Source organism: Gallus gallus, chromosome 6, assembly GCF_016699485.2.
Source record: "Gallus gallus isolate bGalGal1 chromosome 6, bGalGal1.mat.broiler.GRCg7b, whole genome shotgun sequence".
Taxonomy (NCBI): Eukaryota; Metazoa; Chordata; class Aves; order Galliformes; family Phasianidae; genus Gallus; species Gallus gallus.
The window spans coordinates 19,076,531-19,103,237 of NC_052537.1; the positions used below are offsets into that span (position 1 = coordinate 19,076,531).

Here is a 26,707-nt window from a genome sequence, read left to right on the forward strand (position 1 = left end):
GAGAGAAAAAGGCAAAATGCACACACGCTTGCTCATGTAAGCATCACAACTGAAGCAGGAAATGGCAGCTGCTTCCTCATTGCTCCCTGTGGATGGTCACTGCAGCTAGGTGCTCTGTGAGAACAGCCTGACACTGTGCTGTGTGGCTACCATTCCACAGTTATCATCTTATCGCCTTATATGAAAGAATTCTCAATCCTTTTCAAAGCTTTCTGTCAAAAATCATGACTTAAACTACAGAATACAATGAGACCAGAATAAAAAATACATGTGTGTGTATATATATATATATAACATATACACAGATAAATATATATGTATTTATAATTTGTCTTCCATGTTTTGAACTTCTGTGTTGCACTTGGATCCTGATTTCTTTTTTCCTAAAAATGAAACCCAAAATTCTCATATAATCAATGGATTGCTGGAGCTGCAGGATTACACCCAGCACTGCAACAACAGCAATTAAGCCCAAAGAGCTGGTCACATTGCTTATAAACTGCTCAGCTGACATCGAAACTGTGTCACCTGAGGATCTCATGGAGGGGGATGAAAGGATAGTCCCAAAAAGGACCTGGGAGAAGTGGTGGATGGCAAACTGGACATGAGCCAGCAGTTGCACCCCCACTGCCCAGAAAGCCAACCGTATCCTGGGCTGCACCAAAAGAAGTGTGGACAGCAGGGCAAGGTATATGATCCCGCCCCTCTGCTCTGTGCTGGTGAGGCCTCACCTGGAGTACTGCATCCAGATGTGGAGTCCTCAGCAAAGGACAGACAGACCTGTTGGAGCGTGTCCAGAGAAGGGCCACAGAAACGATCCAAAGGTTGGAACACCATTCCTAATAGGACAGGCTGAGAGAGCTGGGGCTGTTCAGACTGGAAAAGAGAAGGCTCTGGGGAGACCTGAGAGCAGCCTTTCAGAAATATCTAAAAGGAGGCTGTAAGAAAGAAGGGGACAAACTCTTTAGCAGGTCCTGTTGTGAAAGGACAGGGGGAAATGGTTTCAAACTAAAAGAGGTGAGATTTAGACTGGATATAAGGAAAATGGTTTTTTTACACTAAGGGTAGCGAAGCACTGGCAATTCTATGATCCTGCCTGTACATGTCACTACAAGCCATCAGAATGGCTGGGAAGTTCACTACAGCTCAGACAACCTCTAAAAATCCAGGCATATCTCGGGGTTGGCATCTAACTCAGGTCAAATTCAGTCTTGAATATGGTTGCAACAGATAGCAGTGGTGAACCTGTGTGAACTCAGAAAATATTCCTCCCCATCTCTGACTGTGAACAAACTTGCTGGCTTGTACAGCTCCAGCAAGTGACTATAGGGTGTGGGTTATTTTTAAACGTTGGCTTACATATAGTGTTAGCTAGTGTACAGATATACTCAAGTGGATCTGTCTGAGGGAACTCAGATGTAGGAAATGATTTTGCCCATTTATACAAAAAGGATGAATTATCCAAATCAGAGCTGAAGTTCCTTAATTTTTAGGTAAACTGAACCTTATACAAATTCATTCCTTAGCCTAGGCAAAGATGGGCACGGAGCACCTCCCTGTACCTGCTGAAAACTGCCAGTGAATCAGTTACAGGTGATCAGTCACAGGACTGAAGCCAGCAGAAAAGCCTCCAATAGTACATCGCTCGTACAGTAAATTTTTGTTCTAGTTTTTTTCCTTCTCCAAACACTTTGAGAAGGTCTGCCCATGAATAAAATGACTCCCCTGCTCTGGGTCGGGGTCTCAACCTTAACTGATAAAATGAAATCTTTAAAGAATAAATAGCTTCTGCTTATTGACTGATAAGCCAGTCAACCCTGGGTTGAAAGGTGAGCAAACAGCAGTGCTCATCCTCATCTCACAACAAACTCAGCCTAACCTGTGCATGGTGTTCTCCAATCCCTTTAACATATGTCAGGAAAGGAACTCACTGAGCAGCACTGTAAATTACCCTGAAGTGGACTCTGCCCAGTTTATGCTCTAAACTGATTTTGTAACTGTTTGCTCACAAAGAAAAGATGATAAACAGACCTAAACATCACTCAACCGCAACATTCTCAATCCACAGCCAAACCCCTGCTGTTTATTGGTCTATCTCTCTCTAAACAAAGGCAAGAAGGATTTGGAGAACAAAACATCAAGAGCAACAAAAAGTGCCTTTTAGCAAGCAGTGATCTCGGAAAATGTGCCCCAAGAAACTTCTTTCTCCTACAGCATAAGAACATTATTTACAGAGCTTTTTATTTACCAATTACCATTAACCTGCACACACCTGCCTACACTTAACAGGTCACTTCCACAGACCTGTATGAAGCTGTCTGTAGAATGCATCTGACTGGTAGAACTTCCCTTCCATATGTGCTGCTGCATGTTGATCTCCCCACTCCACAGAAGCTTTACAGAAATTCTGAGTGTTGGTAAGTACAAAATACTTGTGACAGTTTAATTACTGCCACCAGAAAAGGACTAGAACTTCAACTGTGGGTCCAAATGCAAGGATCCTGGAGGCTGCAACCTCACACTGGTCTCTGGTGAAGAATGAAATGAATCACCCAGACTTCTGACCATTCTGGAACATGGCAGGGCCAGTGATCAAGATTCACCACTGAAATTTGTATTAACAGCCCCTTCTATCCACCCAGAAAAACTAGCAAGCTTATGCCCTCAAGCCTTCCCGTATTTCAAACCTGAGAGACCGATAGCCTAAGAAAATTGGTCACTGAGAAGAAGACAGGATCAACACTGAATGCATGGGTAGGTTATTCAAATCAAACTTCACCATGAATACTTTTGTTAGCCTGTAACCTACAATTGTAAAACTTACTGGCAGGTAAATCTTATATGGCATCATATTCTTGCTTCCTCCAACCAATGATGAAAACTATTAGTAAATTTCCACATGTTCACCTTTAGCTTCCACTACCCAACTAAAATCCTCAGCTAATGTAAAACATAATGTACACCTTCACCACTCAAGCATAAGGTCATGGTCTAAGCTCTAGTCGCATCTGAACTCCATCATCTATACTTGGGGAGGGGATGGCATTTAGCTCCAATTCATAAAATAGATAAAACGTCACAGTAAATCTGCCAACTTTTCAGGAACAGTTCTGGCAGAGGTCAAGGGCTTAACGTTCACTTCCTTGAGCTGCAACTCAGAAGTCAGCAAGGGGAAATTGCAAGGCTGATTACCTGATGATGGAGAGGAAAAGAGGAGCAACTGGCAAGAAAATGAGAAAAGAAACAGAGGGTGCACTTCTTTGTTCTCAGCTCCTAAATGGTTAAAATTGCAACTTTTAAGGAGCAGAGTACCCTACCCCTTCAGTAAGCACAGATTCTCATAACATTCATCAAAGGAATAACACAGAGAAATTAAAATACTTGCCTGCAAGCTGAGAAGCACCACAGGAACATGTTTGTCCCATTAATCATACACTGGAGGACGCGCAGTGAGAATCATTGGTGTTTTAAGCCTGTCAGCTTTCAGACATGAAGCACAAATCTAATGCTTACACAGGAGCAACCTCACTGAGCAACTGGCAGCACAGCAGGAGATACTGGTCAGACCAGGTGCTACAGACAGCAGCCACCACAACACAACAACTGCACAGCCACTTTGAGCTCTCCATGGAGCTTGCTAGTTGAGGAGGACAACAGTCTGCTACTGAAGAGAAAGAAGGCACAAGCACCACCATATTTTATCAAAAGTAAAACTGCACTTAGCAATACGAGACATATAGTAAGTTAACAACTACATACAGACATTTTTGTTTGATAGCTCAGGAAGACTTGCCTTCTATGGGCTTGTCTAATTCTATTTGGAACCCATTTATTACTTTTGTTTCCATATCTTGTGACAATGAGTTTCATAATTAACTCTACACTGCACGAAAAACTTTTTTGCTTGTTTTAAACCTTCTGACTGTGCCCTCTTCAAATCCTCCATACTCTCATCAGAGGTAATCTTCTTTAAAAGAGGAATATTCTCCAATATTCTCTTCAAAGGTTTTGGTTTTTTGGTTGTGGGTTTTTTTTTTTGTTTGTTTGTTTGTTTGTTTTTTTGTTGATTTGTTTGTTTTGAGGGAGAGAGAGAGAGGGAGAAAGAGAAGGCCTTAAGTTTGGGTATATTTTACATCTTATCAGTTATGCAACCACTGGAGTACAAGATCCTTCCTGAGCAAAACTGGTATTAACAGTTCCACCCTGATTTGCAGGGAAGGATTGCTTCTCTCAACCTGCTGGCAACACAATTCCTAATGCAGAACAAGATCCTGCTGGCTTTCACTACCACAAGGGTGCATTGCTGGCTCATGTTCAACTTGTCATCCATCACCATCCCAGGTGCTTCTCTGAAAAGTTGCTTTCCAGCCAGTCAACCCAGTATGTCCTGGTGCCTGCACTTATTCTTCCCTAGGTGCAGGACTCTGTCAAACTTCATGATGTTTCTATTCACTCCTTTCTCGGTCCTGTGGAGGTACCTCTGAATAATGGCAAAACCATCTGATGCATAAATTCTTCCTCCCAGGAACACTCACTAAGCTTGCTGAGGGTGCACTCTGTCCCATCATCCAGGTCATTAATGAAGATGTTAAACAGTACTGGTCCCAGCATCAGACCCGGGGGTGTACCACTAATGACGTACTTGCCTGCAGGCTGGACTTGGGGCTGCTGATCGCATTCCTTCATACACTGCAGTTCAGCCAGTTTCCAATACACTTCACTGTCCATGTATCTACTGTATTATCCTTAAATAAGGATGTTACAGTAGACAAGTGTTAAAATCCTTGCTGAAGTTAAGATAAACAATATTCGCTGCTTTTCCCTTATCCACCCAGCCAGACATTTCATCACAGAATGCAACCAGGTTGGTCAAGCATGACTTCCCCTTCATAAATCCACCCTGACTACTCTCACTCACTTTTTTGATCTTAATAACTGGAAACAATTTCTAGGTTTATTTGCTCCATTACCTTCCCAGAAACAGAAGTAAGGGTGACCAGCCTGTAGTTTCCAGGTCCTCCTTGCCCTTATTGAAGATGGAAGTGGAACCTCCAACAATTGCATACCCTTTGTAAGATTACTGCCATCAGCCAGCTCCCACAGCACTTGTGGCTGCATCTCATTAGGTCCCACTGACTTATGTACATCCATTTTCTTTAAGAGTTCCCTAACCTGATTATTTGCTACTGAGGAGAGAACTTTCTTGTTCGAGATTGTCCCACTGGCGTCAGGGACTGGGGACTGCTGAAGGCAAATCTTAGCAGTAAAACATGAGGTGAAGAAGGCATCGAGTACTTTAGTACCTTTTTCATCCTCTGTCACCAGGTCTCCCATCTCTTTCAGTAGTGGGCCTACATTTTCCCTGGTCTTCATTCTACTGCTGATATAACTTAAGAAGCGTTTCTTGTTGACAGTCACATCCCTCATCAGATTCAAATTCATGTAGACTTTTATGTTCCTTAAGTCCATTCCTGCATGCTTAGACAGCTTTTCTATATTTTCCTTAGTTCACCTGTCCCTGTTCCCACTCCTTCTACACTTCCTTTTTAAGCTTGAGCATTATCAGGAGCTCCTTTTTAATCCATGTAGGCCTCCTTCCACCTTTGCTTGATTTCCTGCACATCAGTGTGGATTGTTCTTGAGCTTGGAGGAGAAATTCCTTGTAAAATCAAACAGCTGTCCTGGAGAGAACAGGGTTCTAGGACTCAATCCCATGGGACTCCTTCAAGTATATCTCTGAACAGTTAAAACAACTGCTCCCCTGAGTCCCAGGGTTGTGATCCTACTATCTACCTTGTTGAGTGATGCCTCCAGAATGGCTCTTTTACAGATACTTGGTGTTACCTCAGGCAAGTTATTTGAATGCTCAGTACTTCAAATTCCTTCTTGACAAAAAATGAGGACAACAGCTTTGTTCTACCTCAAGGTTGTGTTGTGGTCATAGAATACACTGGGCATAAAGAAGCAATAAAAGCCCCAGATGCATCTGATGGTCAGAAAAAAAGAAAAGAAAAAAAGGTAACTTAATCAGTTCTCAGAGAAAGATCTTAGAATCTTAAAACTTGCTCTGTTGCAAGCAGTTCAGACAGCAAGACCTGCTCTGAACTTCAGCTCTGCATCTTAACATCTCTATCCACAAGGGTAACTTCCTGTAATACATCTGCCTGGGGTAAAGCTAGCCATCATCACCTCACAGATGATTCATGTATCTCCTGGTCCTAGGCAGACAACTGAACTCATAACCCCTATCATTTTTCTCTTTCTCTCCCCTCGGTTGGGCCCACCTCCTACTATGAGACAACACTGAAGAGCAAACACTGATAAGCTGAACCTGGCGCCAGTTGTCTCCATGCAGAGATAACAGCACATAGGCACAACAAACACCCAGTGCCACTCCCCACACACCTGTGGGAGCCTAAGCAAGAGAAGCCCACCCTGCAACCAAGTGAGGGGGCTCTTGGAGGCCCAGGAATCCTCTAGTCTGACACACTAGGGGAGCCCTATAACCAGACATTGAGCAGAAACTTGTTCTCAGTTTTCATACTGGGCAGACAGAAGAGCAGAAGTCACCTCTTTGCTCTTTATTTCTGTGATGTCTTAGTATCTTAAATCCACAGATACAATTCTGTGGTCATGATGGTGTTATTGGAAAATCACCATCTAACAGGTGCAAATATTAAAACCCAAACTTAGCATAATACCAGAGTTCCTAAAGAATCTGGCACCCTTGTGGGCGTACTTCTAATAGCAACGTCAGATCCTTCAAAACAGTAACTTTTCTTTCATGCATATTTTATCTGAAGACATTTACAAATAGGATATGTAAAAATAGGATACCTTATTAGGCCTATGTAGTACTACCCCTACACTACTAATAATGACTCTAAGATGGGTATTAAATTAAACCTTGGAAAATCCTCCTCTGGTTCTCTGCTCTCCTCAAATATAAGACATGGTCTGCATAAGGTCCTGATTGCCAGCACAATCTTCCTCTGCACTGTTCTGCTGGCAAAAGAATCCACATGTCAAGCTTTATCCATATAGAGAAATGGATTGGAATTAATGACAGCAGAGAGGCTTTCCCAGTGGACATTTCTGCAGAGTCCATCGGTTAAAAAGTTACTATTCCTCAGAAATGTTTCTTCTCATATGAAAAAAAAAGGTCATGGAGTTCCTTCAGAATTATTATGCTTTCACAGGTAAAGCTCTCCTTGTTTGCCTAAGGGAAGCACATTCCCTCCAACTGTTTTACTCCCCTTCCATCACAAGGAACTGATGAAAGCTTAGGATAATGAGGAGGAGGAATTACGATAAAGTAATCGAGAAAGAAAGGGGCTGGGACATGCATTTCTGGCACAGGAGCAAGGAATTGCTCATGGCAAGAAACAGCAAGTAAACAGAGGGAAACACATGAACACAGCACATGATTAACACAAAATAATTCTGTCCCCACACAGTGCTGGTCATGTCCTGGGCTGTAAGAGTGCTACACACACCTCATGACTTTCAGCTCAGGACACTGAAAAACTCAGCTTTTGTACCACCAGACCCAAATTCAGCTTGAGATACATTATGTTTTAAATCTTACACAAGACAAAAATGAAGACGATGTGAAAAGTAAGAGGTGAATAGATGGCAAGGGACCTCCTTAAAGTAGCCGTATTTCTTCTTCAGACTGAAGGTATAGCCCCAGTGTAGATTTACAGAGTGAGGAAAGATCCCCTCTCCACCTCTCTACTCCCAGTATCTTCCATACATTCCATTTCAGAGGATGCTGGCAGGCTCACTCTCACCCAAGCCTGTGGACAGGCTATACTTCTAACACTATGTCACAACTACAAGGCTTCCATATTAAAAAGCATCCAGAGAACAACATGACTGTAAGGCACAGAGGGACTTTTCTAGATAAGCTTTCACTGGTGTAAACACAGAGCAAAATTTGTTCCTCTTGGAGGTAAGAAGGATCAGAGGACACAATTTTAAACACTATCTGTCAGAACGTGCTCCAAAATTCACCTCTGTAAGAAGCCTCTGTAACAAACATTATTCCTGAAGACATAAACTCAAAACACACAACCTACTCTCAAATCTCAAGTCTGAATGAGATGGACTAGACTCAAAAATTCAGGAGCCTAAAACTTAGAGAAACGGTTCCAAATTATTTTCTCCATTAACAGGTCAACTCTTCTTCAAAAGAGTTGGGAACTCTAGGATTTTATTTTAAGACCACATTTCAAATGTTTTTGAAAGCATCCATTCTGCATGGCTTTTAAGCCTGAACGTCTCCGGTTAACGATTTCAGATCTTCAGCAGCTTTGCAGTGTTTTCTGTTTAAAAAAAAATCTTGGCTGTTCACCTTTAAACATAGTTCACGTGTCCACCTCAAGACATAAGAAGATACCTTCAACCTTTTTGATTTATATGTTTCTTCAATACATCAACAAAGATTAAAGTGGGGCTAAGCCTCTCATTTTATCTTGGCATGATTCATTTTTACACCATATCAGCCTTCTCCAGAGCTGGATATTTACATACTAATAATGAAGCTTGCATTATAATTCCTAACTCCCATTCCTTTAGCGTCACATATTAAAAAGTGTCGATAGATAAGACTTGGCTCTCAAATTAGTAGTGGTAGCAAAGCAGATTTCAAATTATTCAATTAAAACGGAGACAGCTATGTTTACAGTCCTCCCACAATTGAGGTAGGCTGGGATTTCACTCAGAGAAGTTGCCCTGCTCTGATTCTGGTGAAGGAGGGATAGTTTTGATCACTTAGAAACAGCGATTTGGATGTTTTAACTATCTCCCAGTTACTGGCATTCTCATAAACATTTTGTGAAGAGAGACTGAGGATGCAGTTCAATGGCTTGTTTAAGCCAATTGAAGTGTGGGCTGTAGCCAGAATGAACAAGCATGCCCTTCTCCACCCCACCGCCCTCACTGTGCTAGAACTGCTGCTATTCCTACCTGCACAGCTGGGCAAAGGAGCCAATTTACCTCAAAACTAATTCACTCCCACTTTTTTTCCTCCCAGGTCATTTCCCCCTGCACAGCATAACCACTAGTATCAGCAAAACAAAATGTGGTGGCAACACATACTTGCAAGGTGGGAGAAGCCCACTGCTGACAGCAGATAGTATGCAGTGAGTTCAGAGGAGTACTGAAACCATAGGATAAGAATCTGCTCATGTAGCATTGACTACAGAGCATAGCAGACATAACCAAGCTAGCTTTAGGCTGCTGAATTTGAGTAGAAAGGCAGAGAACTAAATCCAGTGATCAGCCATGTTCTTGAGTAGCTCTGATCCAGAGATAAAAACTGTATACACAATTTCAGTTCTTTCCAACTACGCTTCACTTCTATAAGGCAGCTTAAGCCAAATTTCATCCACATCAGCAGTGGTCTTAACACTGACATCAGCAGGAACTGGATCAAATCTGCAGCATCTGAAAACAAACAGCAGCTGCTCTACTTCCTCAATGTCACTCCACTACCACACTCTCACAGTTTCATCATTCTATGATGTATGTAAAAATATCTGCTCTCATTCAATGGGAAATCAAAATTTTACTCTTTACTACTGACGATAAGTTCAGAGGTCGAGAAAGAGAGCAGATTAATCAGGACAATACTGCCTCCGGAAAGAAACCAAAATGAAAAATACATCAATCGCTGCTTTTGTGGCATTCTAATGGTTTTGTTTCTAAAAATCTCAGAACTGTAAATTATTTTACATTAGTACTTTAAGTAAGATGTTTGCTCTACGACTATCTCAAGAGGCTGACAAAACATGAATACTGACACAAAGAAAAAAAGTCAAATCTGCACAGATATCAGTAGTGCTGAAAACATCATGCCCTAAAGAAGGGGTCTGTTGCTGAAAAGTATACTATTTATCATGACTGACTGTTGCCTTTATCCTCACAGCATTAATTTGACATAACAACGCTGCAAAATACATGCAACTGAGATTGTGAGACTGCAGGGGAGGAACTTCATGGATCTACCCTAAGCTCAGTATGTAGAAGATTCTTTGCTAAGGGCTGGACTTCTGAAGGAAAGAAAAACAAGCGTATTACTCATGTTTAAGGAGAAATCATGGTAAATCCATTTGTGCTAATGAAAAGAGCTTGCTTATATTGCCCAGGGCACAAGAGCATTTCATGAGACTTCTCAGAAACAGATACAAGCTGCCTTTTGTACGTATACCCATTCTATGAAGAGAGGTCTAGTAAAAAATAACATCATCGCTAGAGATTATATCTTCTCCAGACAAACCGATATGTTACACAGAGTCAAAATTAGAAGAGTTATTTAAAAGAAAAATAAAAATGTTACTAACGAACACTGGATCTTCTTAGCAACCTTGCTTCAGCCTCATTCAACTGCATTCTGGTCACTTTTTTTACCCTAGATTCAGGAATTAGTAATTTAATTTCACCAAAGCTAATTGTATTACTTAACTCTTATCTGACACTTTTTATCTTTAAATATCTTCATCCTTTATCTTTAGCCTCTTAAAAGAGATTGATATCACTATCTACATGTGATATCGCTATCTGCACAAATGCCAGTCAGTAGCCACTTCAAAGTGTTGCTACCACCAACAGTGAACCCAGCAGAAAACATCCATGAACTCTTGTTCTGCACCATACTGTTAAAGCATACATCTAATCTTATGACTTGAGAATTCAAAGACTGCAGTACAGTATCAATATTCAGAGTCTGGATTTTTTGTTCATTTTAAATATAGGGACTGTCAAGTACGGTACACTTTACAGGTGCTCTCTCAACATGACCCTGTTCTTTTTCCCACAGTCAAGCCAGTGGAATCTCTGTCGTCTCAACCAGGCCCAGACCAAATAAAGTTTTGCTGCCTCTGGCTGTGAGGAGGTTAAAGATGGGCACTTGCCCCTGAGGTAGAAACCAGAGATAACTGGACATACTCCTTTACGTCCACAAGGATAAGAAAGATCCACAGAATAGTTATCAGCTTTAAGAAACTGGGCACTGACAATAGTGATGTTTTTGTTATTACCACCATTTCTGACTATGAAAAATACAGTATGGATGTGACCTCTGCTTCCATTCCCTTCCATCCCCTATCAAAAAATGTCTAACCCAATCTCCATGCTGTAAAACACTTTAGACAATCAAGAGATTATCTAGGCATCTCAGTGATTTTACAGTGTTACACGTATCCTAATATCACAAGAATATGTTTTACCTTGAGGCAAATGTTTTAATTTATGTGCATGTGAGCTATTTGCAATACCTCCACCAAAAGGAGCCCATATAACCCGTCGGATGGCTTTCACCCAATCTTCCATTTCATTCTGGGAATTAGCCATAAGCAGGAAAGCTTCATGATTGACAGGCATCTTTTCCCGGTCTCCAGCACCACCTGAAAAACAAAACACAAACCTCTTTTAGCTTCTAGCTCACAAGAGAACTATTAATGTTTAAAACTACTAAAATTCTGGGTCAAAATGATCAAATAATTATTTTGATTGAGCAGTTTTACACACAATTCCTACTCATATGCTACAGCACTCACAAAGCTGGTTGATAAGAATTCAAAGCTGAAGAAAAAAATGTGCATTTCCAGTATAAGAACGTGGAGATATTGTGTCCACTGCCCCAGCAGTAAACAAAGGGAGACCACAGGCTGTAGGACATTGCTGAAAGAGATTGAAATGAATTTCATATATCTGTGCTGTGGCGCTGAGATATCCAAAAGGAGGGGTCAAGGGAATCCTAGGACAATTCAGTGTTTGAGATACTGAAGTCGCAAGACCATCTGCTTTCCTCAAGTCCCTGGAAATGTATAGTCTTGATATAGAAAGAGACACATTCTGTTTTTGGATCCAGTCTAGCAGCAATGTTTTAGAAAAGGAAGTAGGACTTGGGAATACAAATCTGATTCTCCAACTTGAAATAAGAACCTTAGGAACTATTAACATTGGCGTGCAATATCACAGAAAGTACTGACCAGAATACTAGGTGCACTCAAACTGTTTCTTGCAACAGTCATCTGAGGATGCTTTAAGATTCAAAACACTTATATATATATATTTAAGCTGAGCACTTACTTCAGCCAGTTTAAAATTTCTCCTCACCCCTCATTTTACCACTTTACATCTCATAGCTGGATACAACCAAATGAGGCCACACAAACACCTAGCAGCTTCATTGGAGCAGCCTATGTATAAAGAGGATGCTGATCTTTCCCAGTACAGCAGCTGCATCACCAGTGGCCTAGAGCTCCACCGTTACTATGGAAACTGCCTTTGGCTTTGCCACAGAGACATCATAGCTGCTGTACTGTTGCCATCTCCAGCTTACGCAGCTTCCAGTACCTCGCAGCAAGCTGGTGCCGCCAGTCTGCAATGAGCAGCCAAAGCTGCCTGTCTATGGGATCCAGAGATAAGAGCAGCACACGATGGTTTCTGTGCAACTCACTTATATGTGTGCCTCATAAATCCCCACTAATCTGGGGGAAGGAGCAAACTGGAAGCTGCCTGCAAGCCGTGGAATTGCTTTTTCTCATTATTAAGTGACTCCTGGCCTATCAACACCCATAGACTATGTGTTGATTTACAAAACAAAAAGAGCAGTGTGAAATGTGTAGGAAAGGATTTTCCAATGAACAAAGGAAACCGAGGCAGTCTTTCAGTAAAAAACAGAGACACAGGCCACCTGGCACTAGGCACGTGGTTTAAGAAACAAAAGTCAGGATCTTTTTAGCCCACATATATCCAGATTTTGATTCTTTCCTTGCAGAACAATCCCAGACAGTCTCTCATTTTGAACTTAACAAATAATTCATATTCACAGAATCACAGAATATCCTGAGTTGGAATGGACCCATAAAGATCACGGAGTCCAACCCCTGGCTCCACACAGGACCACTTCAATTCCAAACTCTATGTCTGAGAGCACCGTCCAAACGTTGCTTGAACTCGAGCACTCAGGGCCATACCCACCACCCTCTGGTGCAGAACTGTTCCCTAACCCCCAGCTGCCCCTCTCCTGGCACAGCTCCATGCCGTTCCCTCTGGCCCTGTCACTGTCACAGAGAGCAGAGCTCAGCGCTGCCCCTCCGCTCCCTGTAAGGAGCTGCAGCTGCCAGGAGGGCTCCCCTCAGCTCCTCTGCTCTGCGCTGAGCAAATCCCGGGACCTCAGCCACAATCCCCACACACCTTGCCTTCTAAATCCGTCACTCTCTTCGTAGACCTCTTTTGTCCACTCCCTAACAGCCCTTTGACTTTCTTAAACTGTGGCATCCAAAATTTCACATTAAGATATACAAAGCAGAGGAGCCGCAAGAGGCACTGAACACCAAGCTCTGTTCTGGCTCCAGTATCCACCCCAGATTTAAAAGCAGTATGCAACCTGGACCTGTGTTTTTCCTTTGACCCGCTTCCATACCCTGATAGGTTACCACGTCTCTGCATTGCCAAGCGCAAACACTCCAAAAACTCATTTCTTCATTTATTCCAACTCTCCTTTCTCTACCTACAGAGCCAAAAGTCATGGGAAACCCTTCTGCAGGGTTTCTCTTCACTCCTCTTCTCCAGAACTTTTTACCCCACTTTCCAATAGGCCTGGCTGAGAAACAATCTCAGTGATCTCAGTACTGCAGTAAAATGAGATGGGTGACCGAGCACCAGACCTCAAAAGGACTCCACTCACCCCACAACAGAAACCTCTTCGCTTTATTTCACTCCCTAAGTAACACTACACTAGCTACTTTCACCTCACTCAGACACACAACATTCTGGCTGACTTCCAGCTATCCCCTTAGTTTCTTTCTCAGCTTTAAAGCCTTATTTTTATTACCAGCAACTGCAAACGTTATAGTCAAGGCATTCATAGCTGCCAGTGGATTTGGATATATCCTGGCCTTGCAAAATGGGCTGCTGAGCACTACTGTACTCTATTCGAGCATCCACGTATTTATAAGTGCATGTGCTGTATGGGCCATACTGCCAGCAAACAACTGAGCCTGGTCAAGATAAAACAGATCCCATTCTTAAATTTAAAGTGAAGTCTTGCCCAGCTAAATCACAAAGTACAAAAAGAGAGAGAAGAGACTTGGTTCAGAATGAATTACAGACTGCAAATTTAGCGAGAACAGTTGAACTAGTGCATGCAAAGGTTGCTGTATGAAGCATAACTAGCAGAGGAAGATGAAAACTCCATCTGACTGAACTTCTGCAGAAGTGGCATCTCAGCGCTTTCCCCCTGAATTACTGTACCACAGGGACCTGACTCCAGCTCTCTGGCCAGTAAAATGTTACTTCAAACCTGCCAGCTGCGTTCTAAACCTTCTAGAGCCATGCAAGCATTTAGGAAAAAAATATTTGTATTTCTATTAGAGTCTGCAGAAAGTAAGAACAGGAGGGGAAACCAAATGATTTCTGTGCATGCTGCAGAACCTAAGCTCAAGACTCTGCCAAAAACTACACATACAGCTCCTCTGCTGTTAGCTTTCTCCCACTGAACTTCAAATTGGAGCAAGGTCATGACCCTATAAGCTGTCTGTGGGAGAGTCAGTAGTGACTAGTCCCAAGCGTACAAGCAGATAAATACAGCTCCATATTGGGACACTGGCGTACAAACCAGAGCTTCAGAATTACTTCTCAGAGGAAGTCTCATATGTTAGCATGAGATGAATAAACAGTGGCAGAGCAAGCAGACCCACCTATAAATAACTTTTCTTTTATGACTTTCTAATCTTTTTCCTTTCTGCACATTGCTGGCTCCTTTCACTACTACATCACTGAGGCAATGAGCAGAATTAGAGCTCCCCAAAGTGCAAAGTTCAGGTGCTTTTCTCTATGTAGTAGTACTTGACTGCTTTTGAGTTTCAATAGTTTCAAAAATGAGAAACAGATAGATTCAAATATTCAGATCTTCTTAAAAACGAAACAAAACAAAAAACTGCCACTCCACCTTCTTTAGAAGTCCAGAACACTATTGGAAATTCATAAATGCTTTCATTTCTGAGCTCAGACACAAGAGAGTAGTTTCAGATTTGAACTGAAATAACACAACACAACCGTACAACTCAAACACTGTATGGATTCAAGCACACTTGTCTTTAGGAAATGGAAATCAATTTCAAATCCTTCTGCCTAGAAATGTTTGGATATGAAATTTTAATTTTGCCCATCCCAGTGACAAGAAGCTCGCAGCCAACTGCACCTCTTTTTTCTGCCCCACGGGGATCTGCTGCCTGCTCTGAGCAGCTGAGAGCCTCCAGCCCTGCAGCACAGAAGCATTGCTGATGCATAAATGAAATGAGGCTCTGCCTTCTTGGCACCATGATGCAAGGAACAGCCTGCTAACAATTTTAAACACAGACCAGGGCTTTCCATCCCTTTGAACCGAATTTCTCACTCATCTTTAATCAAGCCCCCACACAAACAAGACTGGCCCTCAGAGACCTGCTCTGCCTAGCTCAGGACTGCCAGGGACAGGCATCCCAGCCCTTCCCAGAGTTACTTTCAGCTCCGCACCAGAGGAAAATAAAACTGTCTGCCAACACAGTGTGCAGGCACCTTGATGCCATCATGGCTTGGTATGCATTCACTGGAAAACACAAAGCTTAAGACTAACATTATGCCACATGTACCTGTCCTGCCTATGCTCCTGCCCCGAGACCTCAGAACAGCCGTCTAGTCACATCCCTCCCTTTATACAGCTGTTTCCAACAAGGAAACCTTGGAAACATTGAGCTACTTGTGGAGTTAAGCCTTACATCCTCTTTATCAGTGTAGAAACAGAAATTCAGCAGGAACAGGACTGGACTTCCACACTGGAGGTGGTCCTGTCCCACTGTGCATAAAAAGAGGAACATTTACATTCTCAAGCGAAGCTGCTTTCAGGTTCTGCTGAAGTTGGCAGCTTCTTGTTTTGTTCAGATCATTTCCCTCCCTCCTCCACCACATCTGGTTTGCCTTTCCCCCATTTCTTACATAGTTCCACCTACAGATGTGTTTTGTGTACTGTCATCATATCAACTTCACTGAACATTTACGTAACTATAAATGTTTGTGTATGTGTATATATTTACATGTTTGTATTTACATGTTTACAGTGCTTTCGTGTGGATAGCAAAGTGGCATTTCCAGTAGGGTGAAACTGAGTTGGCCATGCACATGTTGCTGCAGCTCATGGGGAGGTAAAAAGCAGTTTCAAGGCTGAGTTATGAAAGTGCTGGTGTCTGAGAAAGGCAAGGCTCAAAGGACATGTTTGCCCTCAATACTACAAGTAGCAACGGGCAACCTTGATTGCAGACAAGCAGCAACAAAAATCTTGACAAATGGACAAAAACTAACAGCCAACAGCTGAAGAGAGCAATTGCAATGATTCATCTTCCCTGACCTGCTCTTCACAATTGTCCTAAAGGTGACGATCAGAGTTGGGGTTCTGAAGTCCCCTTATAATGTAGGAAGCTGAAAAATGAGGCAGATGAATTCTGCCAAGGTGAAGGGCAGCTGTACTGGGGGAAGGGAGAATCTTCCTTTGCACAGCAAGAAAAAAATGATAGCCTTGATCTTCGGATTATGAAAAGAGATGGAAGACATGTTAGTAAGTAAGTAAGAGGTCATTACGAGTGCTTGGATTAGTCACCTGAAACTTCACTCTATTTTGTCAGCCATTGCCTTTGATTCTGCCTAACCCTCTGTCTTGAGCATTCCTCTTTCTCTGCATTGTCCCCAGATTTTCTAGGGGCATGAAATAGCGTAAAATATCTGAACTTAACTTGCTCTCTAAAGCATGCAGTTTAAATTTCAGTACACTCAGTGTTAATTCTACCTTTCTTCTGCTGCTCCCCCCCCCCCCCCCCCCCCCCCCCCGATGATCTTTTAACAGGAGGAAAAACGGAAAAACTTTCAAGGAATAGGAAACCGCTCTTGAAATGTTCCATTCAGGCTACGTGAGGAAAAGCTGTAAGAGGAAACTGAAAGAGCCAAGAAGCAGAAGACAAAAATCAGGGAAAATTAAAAGGAGTTACAAGGGAATGATAGAAGAATTGAGCAGTACAGTGAACAATGACATCTGCTTACAATGCTTTTTTTACATTTTTATCTATGTACAGACCCTTATATACATACACACACACATATATGGGATACCCAAGTTTGACATTGATTTTGAGAGTAAACTTGTCATCACATTTTTAAAAGCTTACACAGCGTGCAAATAAAAGAAACATACTTTGGATCAAAACCAATTTATTCTGTTTTGGTTTAATTTTTCCTAAAGAAACATGCATTATTTTTGGTGAATGGGTATTTTATTTCCATAGCTTGGAATCAGTTCATGGGGCTTTTCTTTCGGTTGTATCAATGAGGAAAAAAAAAATCTTAAATCCCTTTTACTGGAGTAGGTGCAGCTCATAAATAGACACACTAAGTTTTCTTGGAGGAGGATTCAGAGGTATGCACTAAACTCTAATTGACTTCCCAGTCAAATATGAATCCTAATTTTCCTAAACACTTTTAGATCCCGCAGGCTTAATGCTAGTTAAAATAGATGATCAAATTTTCCAAAGTTGTAGAAAAGAATTTTCTTGAGTCCCTAAGTGATTTTCAGATCTCAGACCTTGTCCCAGAGAATAATGGCAGTCTAACAGCCTAAAGTCACTGCCGTTCATTACCTAACCTAGAGGCCCTGTCATCCGTCATCCCCCATAGCTTCTGGGGCTTGAGACCAGTGTTGCACTGAATCTCAGATACCATTAAACAACTTTAAAGAAGCACCAGCAAAGAGATTAGGACTCAGAATTACAGTTTCTTTTGCAAAAACTCTGACAAGACTTAACATGAATAGAGGCACTACAGATTTTCTGTACTGACACATGAGCTACAGAAAATCCTTAAAAACTTGAGGCTAGAATTCTGTTTCAGTTGTCAGGATCAAGTGTATGATTTCTAAAAGTATAATCAATAAATGCAGATTTGGTTAAATCTTTCATCTTTTATACATAAAAATGGTATCAAGTGAACTTGACCTTTGTTTTGTTTTTAACTCCTGCCTGGAAATTCCTTTCTTGATAGGCATCATCTGCAATGCTCTGGACTTGCCAATTAAATTAGAGGAGCAGGTTAACACTACCATTCACTTCAAATAACCTTTTTGTTTTCAAGAATCTGAAATTTCGTGAGGAGATGGCTGTTTTGCCTAGGATGTGCTGCTCACTGTAGCTGCAGTGTACAGTCTGAACTTAGTTAAGCTGAATGCACAACTACGAGAGGGCCTTCTGCACTGGAGCAGCCCAATAACTAGGGCTGAGATAAGCCCAGATATAACACACATCTGTTGAGTACATTATTTTTCTCAAGGACACAGCATCTTCCTTGCACCAACACAGCTCAGGCACCACTCCCTCCAGCTCCTGCCCACAGCTACTTTGCTCCATAAAAAGAAGGACCATTAACTAAGATCCTGCTGGCTCCCTGACCAGAGAGGTTCCTGGGGCCTGTGAAACATGCTTCCAGCTGTGTTTAGTATCCCTATGAACAAGAAGCATTGTTATTACTTTGAGATTTGTTCACGTCAGCTTCTACTAGGTAGCAGAAAGTGATGAAACCTCTCCAAGATGTTCACATTTAGTTTAGGAGGTCAGAAGGACCATTTTGTGCAGGAATTTGTCAGCAATAACACAAGAAGAAACTACTGAACCACCAATTGCTGGGAGCTGCATGAAACCACTTTGTCTCTGCTGTGACTTGTGTGTTTCATCCTGAGTGGGAATGCTAAAGTAACTACACTCTAATTATCTCCAATTATGCTTCAGGGGTGAGACTGTAAAATAAGTGACAGTTTGATCAAATCAATTAAACCCTTGTGGCTTGATTAAAATCATTTTTCCTGATAGGAAATCACTGTGCAGACTAAACACACTGACTGCCAAACCTGAATCATAGTAGAAAAAACAGCTTCTTAGGTGAAACTCTCAGAGCAAAGTGTCATGGTCACTGTGTATTGAAGCAATACCTGCTGACCAAGCAGAAAAATACAGGGTACAGCATTGCTTCTGCTGATACCAACATTGTTTGCCTGCCAAGCAACAGGTACCTGGCTCCCTGGCATCAGTTACTCTCTCCCAAAACGAAAGCTTCTGCAGGAAAACAAGGTGTTGGGGAGCCCAGGAGTATTTGTGGTTCAGCTTCTTTCATTTGCAGAAAACCCTTCCTTCAAAGCCTATTTGAAATCACCGGCTGGTAGAAGGCTGTTTATCTTATGAAGAGTCTTTCTTAAAATGACAGACAACCTTTGTTTCTCTGTACAGAGGAAAAAAAAAAAAAAAAAAGGATTTCTTCCCCTCCAAAAACCACCCCAGTCCTGAAACAAAGTCTGAGGTCTCAAGTGAAGGTGACAAGGGGGAGTGCAACTTTTTTCCCCAGCATGGCCCACAGACAGCCTTGTACCAACAGGATGATGCTTTCCCTCACCCTCCTTTCTCTCAGTCCAGAAAACGAACCCTTCAGCCTTTCCTCAATACACTTGAAATCAACAAAACTGCAATGAACTCAACCCTTAAAAATGATTAAGTGTGCAACTGCCCAAGCTATGCAAACTTCTGACCCTGTGTGTTATTGTCCTTTGGTCTGGACTGAAGGGACATGCATTTTCTAAGGCCAGCAGAAAACATGCACTTGGGTGCCCAGTGGCAGAAGGGTACACCAGCCCCTGCAGGACACGTTGCAGAAGGCACAGAAGGCAACTAGGAATTTGAGGGTACAACGAAATGACAGATGTATAAATGAAAGACTCAGAAAATAGTGGCACATGTACGTAAAGCAGGCCACACAGCTCAGTGTGGTTCTCCAAGGCAGCAAGTGCCAGACACTTCTGAGGAATGTGTCAAATTATGTATTTCAACTGTAGTTATGTTTACACACTATTTTAAGGAGGAAATTCCTTCCTAACCAAAGATGATGATCCTTCATGTTTTGAAATACCTGAATGAAGATGACTGGATAATTTTTATGCATTACCAAGTAACCACAAGCAATTTTCTAGCTCTCATAAACTTCTTCAAATCTTTAACACTGGGGACAAGAATTGAGGGAAACCTTAAATTCTGATGAGCACTTACTACAACAACAGAACAGCAAAATCAGATCTATTTTTCTTTGACAATTTCATACTGGAAAGATAATGTCCAACTTCTACATTCTTCTGGGACTGCTGTGCTCACATTTTCCAGGTAAGCTCACTGACAAGAATGAAGTGTCTCTTCTGCCTTCTAAGTAAGTCTCACTAAAACTATTTTCTGCTCACCCTTGCTCCTCATAAGCTTGATTCTTCTTTTCCTCTGCACCGAACTCCATAATGAAACTTAAAAATACAGTGAGAAATTCTCTAAAGACTGTAGTCAACCATCTTAGTCAGTGCTCTGGACTCTACATGAAGTAGAACTGAGCCAAAGCCATCAGCTGGTACAGTTTCAGCTGCAGAGAGCAGCATTCTCAGCTAAGCCAGTAGAGACTCTGTTTCTTTGTAGAATGAATAAAGAGTTCTTCAGAAAATCAAGCCAACCAATTACAAACATTTTCTTCAGTGAAATGACTGAAGCTTTACAAGCATGGTTTTGGCAGCAGCAAATACATGAACTATCATTAAGGACTCAACACTTACAGACTTTGTTTCAAAATAAATAAATAAATAAAAGCTATTGGTTGCATTAGTGCAAAAAAGGAATTGAAATGCAAACACAAATGTATGTATGCCTCTTGCAAAACACTGACAAATTTGGGGGAAAAAAAATAGTATTATGGATTTAAAGCAGAATTTAAATGCTATATGACATTCTGGTCAAAGCCTTTCTACAGTTTGCACAGAATAGCAGTTTTACAGCAGTCTCCTTCTGTATCTCACTGCTGTGTTGGTTAACCAACGCGTCTTCTAAACAGGACTGCGTAACAAACATTACTTTTCACTTATGACAATAGTGCTGCCTGGCAAAAAGGACAATCAGTACTTGTCACTTGGGCTAAGCATTACAGACACTTGGAACACACTCATGGATGGCCTGTTGGAATTGGGGTTATGCCGATGCGCAAAGCAGGGCCTCAAATCTTTGTGCTTTAGGACAATTGTCAATGGGCTGCTGGGAGAATAAAGCTATAGAAAAATCAATTCTACTTCTCTCCTCCCAGTGGCAATGGACATACTCCTCCTCGTTAACAGCATTATCAAAAAGTCCATAAAAGTCCCTTTGAAGTGGTTAATCATTAGTGGACATAACTTCATTTTTTAAAAACTTGCTGACTTAGATACGATTTAAACAAGAAGTAAAAAAAGCCTGGTATGTAAGCAACAATTCATCCTAAGAGATGTCTTCAGCTGGTGGTCTTTCCCCACTGGGATTAAAGGGAGCATCACATAGAATGCTCTTCCCTAAGACTTGATTCCTCAGAGGAAGTCCAGCCTGCAGCATTCACTGCCACTAAAGCATACTAGGATATTATGGATGTACGTACCCTTCTGTGTGTTCCATCAATGCTTTTACAGGAGGCCAAAGGCCTGCTCACAGGCATTATCTCTTCTGCCAGTTAACACATCCACCTCTACATTGTACACACAAGTAATAAAGCTCAGGCTGACTGCAAGATCCACAATACATTGCCAAAAGGTGTTCCAAAACAACTTACACTGCTATCTAGTTTGTAGCGATTTGAGCCACAAATGTATCACACAGACAACAGATCTCAGGAGTGCCAACAAACTAACTGGTCTCAGCTCTGCATCAAGCAAAGGCTAACGACCAAAGGTAGATCATAAGCTTTGTAAGAGGCTCTGATTTATTAACAAGGCAACCTAGAGGAAGCTAGGAGTCATGGGAACATGTCCCACAGATCCTGAAGTCTGCACAGGTACACACAGCAAATTCATTCCAGTGCAAGAACATATTTGCAGCATGAATGTTCACATTGGCTGGCCAAACTCTGTAACTATACTCCAAAGCTATTGCTACAGCAAGAAATGTTACCCTGTGAAGAGTCTCTATAGAGAACTGGGAACATTTGGAGGCTGAATTTTCTCTCAGCCGAGGATCAAATAGCAGGCAAAGGGATGGGCAGGTATACTGTATGCAATTACATGTGTATATTCCATATGTTCTTCTGAGGAAAACCAACCATTAGTATGTTTTATGACATTCAAACAGATGACAAAATTATTATCTCAAGAAACTGTAAAGCTTTGCTTTCTGCATATTGTGATACAGAACTCAAACACCAAAGCTTCCAGTTGGGCCACCAGAGTGACATTAACTATACAAATTTGATCTAGTTATACTGATTCAGGACACAAATCTGAGCACTTGGATGAGTGCAATGGATTATCAGCCTTACTGCTTAGCATATTCTATAAAGACAAGAAATTGGGTATTTTTATGCTGCCAGGAGCAGGAAGGCCAATCTGATCATGTTGATTTCAGTGGCCCTGCCCCACAGATGTGTTTAGCTCACTTTGTGTACCGATACGAGAAGGCAGAAGGGTGCATCCACCTTGTGAGCCTCTTCTTCACCCTGCTCCTTCCTGAGAGCACAGAGCCATCACAGACAGTGCATTATAAGAATTTCTGTCTTTGCAGTCGAAGGCAGGATAACAGATAGAGGATGGGAATATGCTGAGCCAGTGGCAGGGTATATTAAAAAGCCTTCCAGCTTCTGTTTCAAAACAAACAAACAAAAATCTTGATAAGCCTGAAGCCAGCAGCTGCTGCCAGCAGCATGTGGCCTTCCTTACCTTGGGGACACCTGCTGAGCTGCTGCCTCTTTAATATTAGATTAAAACTGTGGCTTTCCACATAATGAATGATGTGTCTACAGTGAAACTGCAGTACACAGGGAGCCAGGGAAGCTCTGGAAATAGAAGAAGCATTTGGTCTAACGGTCTACATGGCTGGAAAACACCATGGGTGACTTTACAATTTGACTGAATCCCAGCCTAGTAACAAAAGGTATCAGGCAAGCGTGGCCGCTGCTTCTTTCCTTCCCTGTTTGTTATTGTGAGCAAAAGTGAACCTGAAAGTCCCTAAAAGAACACATAAGGAGGGGAATGATAGCTTTAAGCTTGCACATCTTCTGACTGCAACCAGTTTTTAAGACAAAGAAAGTTGCTTGTCACTATTATTTTTATTTCAATGGTCCGCAGTATGAAAGTGAAAACACATATCAATATACTAATGCCTTGCCAATCTGATCTCTGCTGTACTAACCAGTTGCATCTAAGACACATAGATCACCAAAGAGAAAATTTAATAATTCTCTTCTCCTGTTTAATTCAAACTTGGTGATATGTGTACACAGGCATAAAAGCATTATGGAAAAATGATTACAAAGAGTACGCATGGATGCAAACACATACAGTAAAACATTCTGTGCATGCAGATGTTCTAGGCCTGTCCATGTTCAAGTCTAAACATTAGCAAAGGCTGATTCTCAAAAGGAGACACAGCATAAATAGTTCTTCATATCATATACCTTATGCTAAAACTCAGCTTCCTCCAATCCAGTTTTGTTACTTCTCTGTTCAATTACAGATATTCAGTACAGCTCAGATAAGAAACAGTAACGTCACTGCGAACAGTCTTATAACAAGGACACGCAAATGGAATTTATTTTGGTGAATGTTTAAATTAATACAAATCATATACGCTGCACTGCTGGAATACTTGTCACAGAAATAAACACCGGTGTTTCAGTTTTAACTAAGGAGAAATGGGCACAGAGAGGTTAAAATTATTTCCCGAGGTTATAGTGTGCATCAGCAGGGAAATGCCTTCTCTGTACTAAAAAAAAACAGTTTTCAAATTCCACAGTGTGAAATTCCTACACACCGGTGTAGAACTGAGATACAAGGACACTAAATTATTGCAGGATGGTACTGGCTAGTGAGAAGCAGAGCCAGGAATGAAAAACAAATCTACCACTTCCAGGCACCCTGGATTAACCAAACACTGATAATCAACAGAAAGAAATACTTTCTGAACATTTGTGGTATGCAAGTGCAAAGGCAACATCAGCCCTAGAAAGCAGAAAGCAAAGAATGAGATGGAGCAAGCTGAACAGAATGAAGACTGTTCCCCCAGCACTCTCCGAAGTAGTGCTCTTGAAATAGGAAAGCCACATCAGAAATTAGGAGTGCATTCTGTCTTGAAAACTGCTCCCTCACTCAGCAGCCCCATTGGTTGCCTGGCACATCCTCTACTTGGAGAGCTTTAACTCACAAGCTGAAGTCACTGTTCTCTCAGCAGCACACGCATGGCTCATTGAGAGGCACAGCGGTGTGTTGGCCAACTCTGCCTCTCGAGCACTACACTTCTTGGCAGTCTCTGGCTGGTGAATCCCAGAGCACTGGAGAGAGTGTGGCCTGGATCCCACAGATGCCTAGATACTGGCTGGATAAAGCCCTAGTTTCACTAGGATTTTAATACTGATGAGGGATGCTTGCACCAGAGCCACATGACTCTGCAAGTTTTTTGTTGAATGACAGCCACGTGTCTCTGGGGCCCTGCCAGTCCCTTTAGCACCCATAGGCCCATGGAACCCAGCACTCTGCTTCCTAGAGTCACCAACTGCTCAATGCAGTAGCATGCAGCCATGATCCACACTGCCTGTGGGCTCACCTTCTACCAAAACATGCCTTGATCCCAAGTACGTCGTCACAACTTGTTTGCACCTTGCTACACTGCCAGAGTGTGGAAAAAATTTATTTGCAAGGTTTTAAAGACTAATTTCTCAGTGAAATATTCCTGAAAATAATACCCTGCATGGTTTAAGAAGTAACAGTTATCCAGCCCTATTTTCTGCCTCATCATGAGGCTCTTATCCTCTTATCTTCAGTAGAGCTACCACCACACACAGGGAGAAGGAACTTAATAATACAGAAAGGGTCATATCGTACTGTCTGAGCTGCAGAGTAGGAAATAAAGCTGTACCACAACTCCTACATCCCTCTAATGATGGAACTACCAAGTTGCTCTTCTCTCAGCCCTACTAGGTTGAACTGTTGATGCATGGCTGACAGGATGAAGCACTAACACAAGGGCTCCATTTCAACATGATTGTCAGATGTAAAGCACCTTTACCTCCAATCCCTACTCCCCTCAAACAACAACGTTGTAAAGGTTTGAACACTTATTTTCACTGAGATTGCCTCTTCCCAATGCCCATAAAATCACCCACACTGCAAGCACATTAGAGGAGGAAAACAATCCAGCACAGGGAATAGGTGATGCAGCAGAGCTCAAGCCCAAATCTCGCTTGTGGTCATCCCCGGGGATCTACCAAGAGAGAAGCACAGAGCACAGCAACAGAATAAATTTAAAGTCCTACAGCTCGTTAACATAAAAAGAGACCCAAGCAGCAGCCAAACACCCTGATGATGCTGGGTGTGCTCTGTTCTTCCCAGACAGCAGCCAACAGTTACTCCAAGAGCAGCAGCTACGTGGCCTGTTTGCTACATGTGGCATCGTCCCCAGCAACCTCATTTTCTAAGCACAAAGAGGAAGCCCACAACATTAAAGAACACCCCCTCCTTTGAAGTTGAGATTGTTTGGCTTGCCTGGCTACAAACAAAAACTATGTCTTAATCATCTGGCTTTGAAGTCTTGTAAATCTACAGCTGCAATAAAGGAACAGTTGGCAATAAAACATGCAATATTATTATTTTTGCATTAAAGAGGAAAAGGCTTTGCCAGAGTTGAAGCTTCTTTTTCTCCATTAGAAATCAAGAGTAAGAGAAAATCAACAGTGACTCACCAGATCAGAGGCAGTTCTGACCGTATGATATTTTACACTCCAGTTTAGAGTGGTTGTGAGCCAGTGCTCAGGGAACCGCCAAAGACAGAGAGAAATGTTAAGGTAGGAGGGCTTAGGAGAGAACAGTTTTAACAACAGGCTGCAGGAGGTGATAAATGTTTTTCATTGTTTTGATGTCTTGTTTAATGTGCGTGGGGGTGTAACTGTTAAGTTTGATGTTGCTAAATACTGGCAACAGGGGAAACAAGTGAGTCGTTACTTTTGTCTTTCCAGAGCCTGTCATTACTGCAGTTTTACCAGGGTAGGCTAAGGATGCATCGCCAAATGAGACCTGTGGGAAATCTTCATAGGAACAACAGAGTTTACAAAGCAAAACATGAGAGAACGCTGTGCTTATTGAAAGAAAAAAAAAAAAAAAAAAAAAAAAAGCAAAGAACTAATCCAAAAAGCTTCCTAGCCTGTTCTGCTAATGAAGAGAAAAAATAGAGCACAGTGAGAATAAAGGTCACCTGAGGAGAAACAATCAGAAACAATCTTGAGATAACATAGAGCTAACCTTGTCCAAAAGCCTGAGAGGAAACCTTGCACTGCCTGGGATTCCAGGTAACAAGGTTTTGGGGAATCATGCCTTAGTTCCCATCTTTGCTGGCCACTGCCTGTATCGACCTGGAACAGTTTCCATGTTAAGACCGATTCCCACATGACCAATATTTCTGGCCACAACCTTTTTCACTGCCCAGCTCCTGTCCCTAGGCCATCTGAACCTGTGAGAAAGAGATTACACATAGATATCACTGCTTTTGCTCATTTGCTCTTTTGTTCGCGAGCACAGGGAACAGCAAGCAAGAACAGACCCACTGGAGCCTGTGGCTACTATAGCTTTTATGCAACTGTACTTCTGATGCTACGCTTT

At 42.0% G+C, this 26,707-nt stretch overlaps 1 protein-coding gene across 11 annotated transcripts in view; it reads right to left on the reverse strand.

Annotated features, from left to right (window-relative positions):
• ARHGAP22 (Rho GTPase activating protein 22) overlaps window positions 1-26,707 on the reverse strand; it is a 135,582-nt gene that overhangs the window by 32,254 nt on the left and 76,621 nt on the right. For 7 of the 11 annotated variants that reach the window (XR_003075959.3, XR_001467131.4, XM_004942126.4 and 4 more), the window contains one exon: window positions 11,232-11,408. Coding sequence is in view for 9 of the 11 variants with exons in the window: in XM_004942126.4 (XP_004942183.1) it covers window positions 11,232-11,408 (177 nt within the window). In the remaining 2 variants the exon portion in view is untranslated. Of the gene's footprint in view, window positions 1-11,231; window positions 11,409-25,794; window positions 25,899-26,707 lie in introns of those variants that run through there. The other 4 variants (XM_421651.7, XM_015288434.4, XM_040703164.2 and 1 more) reach the window with 2 other exon arrangements.